This window comes from Antechinus flavipes, chromosome 4 (genome assembly GCF_016432865.1).
Source record: "Antechinus flavipes isolate AdamAnt ecotype Samford, QLD, Australia chromosome 4, AdamAnt_v2, whole genome shotgun sequence".
NCBI classification, from domain to species: Eukaryota; Metazoa; Chordata; class Mammalia; order Dasyuromorphia; family Dasyuridae; genus Antechinus; species Antechinus flavipes.
This window is the reverse complement of record NC_067401.1, coordinates 77,694,866-77,699,222: the sequence shown is the minus strand read 5'-3', so window position 1 is coordinate 77,699,222 and position 4,357 is coordinate 77,694,866. Positions and strand designations below refer to the sequence as shown.

The 4,357-nt window shown below is 49.6% G+C and overlaps 1 protein-coding gene across 1 annotated transcript; it reads right to left on the bottom strand.

Moving 5' to 3' along the window:
* Positions 1 to 1,381: 1,381 nt before the first annotated feature.
* On the bottom strand, positions 1,382 to 3,548 carry CCDC185 (coiled-coil domain containing 185). Its single transcript, XM_051999469.1, has one exon. The coding sequence runs from the start codon at positions 3,413 to 3,415 to the stop codon at positions 1,517 to 1,519; it is 1,899 nt and encodes a 632-aa protein (XP_051855429.1). The 5' UTR covers positions 3,416 to 3,548; the 3' UTR covers positions 1,382 to 1,516.
* Positions 3,549 to 4,357: the final 809 nt, after the last annotated feature.

Here is a 4,357-nt window from a genome sequence, read left to right as displayed (position 1 = left end):
ACATAGATATGTAGATCCAATGCAGGTGATAAGAAGAATTGAGACAGTAGAAACTTCAAATCCATTTAGTAGGATATTACAATAATAAAGGTGAGAGAAGTGATTAGTGTCTGATTTAGGGACAATGGCTATGTGAGTCGACCAAAAGGAACAGATTTAAGAGATGTAGAGGTGGGGTTTGTTTCATCTCTCTCTCTCTCTTCTTTCTCTCTCTCTCTCTCTCTCTCTCTCTCTCTCTCTCTCTCTCTCTCTCTCTCTCTCTCTTTCTCTCTCTTTCTCCCTCCCCCCCCCGACCCCTCTCTCTGTCTTTCTCCCTCTCTCCCTCTCTCTCTTTCTCCTTCTCTCTCTCTAAGAGACAAACATTGGCAAATGATTGAATGTGGGAATGAGAGAGAATAAAAGATGATTGAAACAAATCTGTGTGACTAAGACTATCTTTGCCCTGGACAAGGTTAGGAAGTTTGGAGGAGATAGTTTTAAGTTTTGAAGTTATTTGCCTGTTACATCAGGAGCTGATGAGATTACAAAGGGTGTTTACGAATGGAATATAAAGGTCTAAAGATAAAGCTTTGAAGGACACCAATGCTGGGAGTTTAGAAGTAGAGATGAATGTTGAAAAAGCAAAGGAAACTGGTCAGATGGTAGAAAGAAAACAGAGAGAGAGAAGAGAGAGAGAGAGAAGAGAGAGAGAGAGAGAGAGAGAGAGAGAGAGAGAGAGAGAGAGAGAGAGAGAGAGAGAGAGAGAATGATGATGGAAGCCAAGGGAGAAAAGGGTTTTGTGGCCAAGGGTGGTTCAATGGTATCAAAATCAAAATATATATACATAAAAATGAGAATTATTTTCTCAGATTTACCAGGTAGAAGCCTGGATAGAGCAATTTCAGTAAATATAGGTCTGCAGCCAGATTGCAAGGAAGGGGTGGAGAAGTGAGTAAATAGTAAAGAAATGGAAATGATGAGTGCAAGTGACTCTTTCTACAAGTCTACTTGTGAAAGGGAGGAAAAGAATACATTTGAAGAAGTAGCAAGACCAGTGAAAGGTTTGTTGTTCGTTTGTGGTTTTAAGATTGGGTTTTAAGTTTTAAGAACTAGGTGTGCTGAGTAGAAGCTGGGAAGGAATAAGTAGAAAGGGAGAAAATGAATATGAGAGGGAAGCAGGAAATGACAGCTTAGACAACTAGAAAACACGAGGAAACTTAATCAGTGTTTTTCTATTCGAAATAAGGGTTATGTGAGACTAGATCTAGAAATAAAAGTGGGAAAAAATAAGGAGAGGCTAAACTGTGGAAATATAAAATATAAGATTAAATTTCCCCAAACTCTCCTTTGTCCCAACCTTTAAAAAGCTAATTTAAGTAGAATTTAAGAAAAGAAATCATAGTTAGAGGTTAAAAACCACTTTATATCAATGCCAGGTTATAGGCAGATTATAAAATGAATGCGTTACATTTTCACATCTTTTTTTTTTCTTTTTCTTTTTTTGCATATAGATTGTGAGGTCTTTCTTGCTAAAGGCTCAGTGAATCCCTCCATGCAGACTCGCACTTAGCTGAGCTTCCCAGGCCATGCGGTCAAAAGAAACTTGAAGGGCTTTCACTTTCTCCCTCATCTGCAAAGAGGCTTGAGCAATCTTTCGGGATTCTTCAATAGTGGCGTCTTTCTCTCTGGAGAGCTGGTTCATCTTCTGTTCCTTCCTCTTGATGGCTTCTTTGATTCCTTCAATGTGGCACTTGGCCTCTTCGTCAGCTTTCTGCTTTAGAAAGTAGTGGTTTTTCTCCCGAAGAAAGTTAAATTCCCTGATCCTGTCTGCCTTGTCTTTGATATTTTTGTGCACATTATCTCTAGCCTGCTGGATCTTCAGGTCCCCCAGCTCCACTAACATTTTTTTATGCAATTTTTTCTGCTCATCTGTCTCTTCAGCTCTCCACTTGGCCAACAAAAGATGTTCCTCCTCTTTCTGGGCCTTTTCTTTCATCTCTCTGTGTCTCTCCTCAATGAGGCGCTGGTGGATCTCCTGGGACCTCTGAGATCTTTGCTCCAGGGACAATCTCCTCAGGATTTCCTCGGCCTTGTTCTGGCTATCTAGCAGGACCTTTCGAAACTGGTGATTGGCTGAGGAAGCGAGGTTGTTCTCCTGAAGTTTTTTCCTGCCTTCCAAGTTCTTGAGTTGCCTCTTGTAGCAGGCCTGCACCATCTTCTCCTGCAGCTGCTGAATGTTCTGCTCCCGAAGGTCCTTCTGCATCACCTCCTTTTCTTTCAGCATCTGCTCCTGGCAATGCTTTCGGTACTCCGCTTGCTCCCGAGCCCTCTCCAACTTTTCCTTGCGCTGGCTCTCCCGTTCCTGGACCTGTCGCTTCCACTTGCTGTCTCTCAAGGCCATCTCCTTCTCCCAAGTCTCCAGCCGTTCCTGCTGTTCCTTGCTGAGGCGGGCCCGTCGCTCCTCTTTCTGCCGCTCCCACTGCTCCTTGCTGTGTGACAGCTGCTGCTGGCGCTCCCTCTCCATCATCATCTGGAACCTCTGATTGCAGCGCTTCACCTCCTCCCAGGCCTCGGCCGCCTGGTGCTGCAGCTCCTGTATCCTCCTGGCCTTCTTCAGCCGCTCTAGCATGAGGTTGACGATCTTCTTGTCCCGGGCGGGGATCATGGCCTCCGAATGCTTGTCCTTCAGGTTTTGGAAGGGCTCCAAGTCGGACTCCTTGTTACTCTCCGGACTTTGGGAGTACTGGGCGCCACGTTCCATCAGCGGGCTCATGGCCTTGCCACGCAGCTCCCCGGAGGAGGTTCGGACTCTGTGCTCTTTCGAGGGCAAGGCTGACTTCTCCAAAGAGGTGGAGGATGGGACCCAGTGACCCATGCTCCTGCGCACAGTCGTGGCCCATTGGTCTCCGCTGGGTTCCCGCTCCAGAGTCAGGGTCCCGCGCGGGGAGGTGTAATCCCCGCGGGGGGTGGGCGCGGGAGTGTCCTTTTTCCCCGAGTGGGGCCGCCTCTCTGGCGGGGGCTGCTGCCAGGCCAAGGTGTAACTACCGGCTCTGCCGTGCCGCAGAGACCTGGCGGCCGACTCGCGGTCGTCGTCGGGACGGCGGCTACGGGGTAGCTGCCTTCGCGCGCGGTCCGGGGGTCTCCGGCTCACGTCGGTCAGACTGCGGCTTTCCCGCGGTGAGTTGGGAAAGAGGCGCCGCTGCGGCTGTGGCGTCGGGGGGTGGTGCGCCTGCTGAGCGGCCGCCGCCACCGCCCCGCGGGCCTGGCAGCCAGGCCGGCCGGCCACGTCTTTGCCCGGCATCTGGCCCTCTCCCTTGAAGCCGCCCGGGCTGCCGTGGGGCCCCGCGAGGGACAGCGGCGTGGGTTCCCGGCCCAGCGGCTCGTGGTCGTAGACATCCAGGTGGGGCAGCGGCGAGAAGCGGCCCGTGCCCTCCATCCCTCGGGCGGCACCCCGGCCCTCTGCAGAGCTGCTCTCTTGGCCTCGTCTGGGGGTTCTGGCGGAGGCGCTGAGGAGCCTCCTGACCGTCCAGCAGGTCCTTTATGAATCCCGGTCACGCCCCGGTCAGGCCTCTGACCCCACCCCCACCCCCGGGGGCAAGCTGCGCCGCCTGTGACGCCCAGGCCACTTCACAATGGTCCTGCGTCAGCACCTGCAGCTCTGCCGCACATTCTGGGCAAGACCTTCTCCGCCCTGAACTCAAACGCCTCCTCTGCGAAGGGTGTCACATTGTGGCAGGTCCGAGCCCTCCCCGGAGGGCTGGTGCAGTCATGGTGGCTTCACTCTTAAGTGGCAGCAAATGTCGTCTAAATCCGGGTTCAATCACCCTCTCAGGAAACGTTTATTAAGCATCTGTTAGGCACTGTGCTAAACTTTGGGGGTGCGAAAGGAGGCACCTTCGCACCTTCGAAGAGCCTACCATGTAATAATTATTTGGTTGATAGCCTAGAATTAAAGTGATGGAGAAAAGGTCAGTAAACGTTTTTTAAAGCTCCCGATATGTGCCAAGCACTGTGTAAGCACTGAGGTTGCAAAAGGCAAAAGACGGTTCCTGTCCTGTAGGAGCGCAACTATCTAATTAATTATTTGGTTGATTGTCTAGACTTGAGAAAGTAAAGGAGAAAAAAATGTGAATTTTGCAGATTAAATTGAAAAGTCTGCTCTGTGTTTTGTTGTCATTTAAGTGATAGAGAAATGTTTATAATACAGATTAAAATGCGGCATTTATCACACCCCTGGGCATACAAGAGATGGGTAAAAACGAACACTTTGTTATAATGACTGAAGTGACTTGAGTCTGAAGTTAAGGAAAAGCTTCCTAACAATTAGAACTATCTACAAATGGAATGGATTTCTTTGGAAGCTATATGGGCTTCTCTT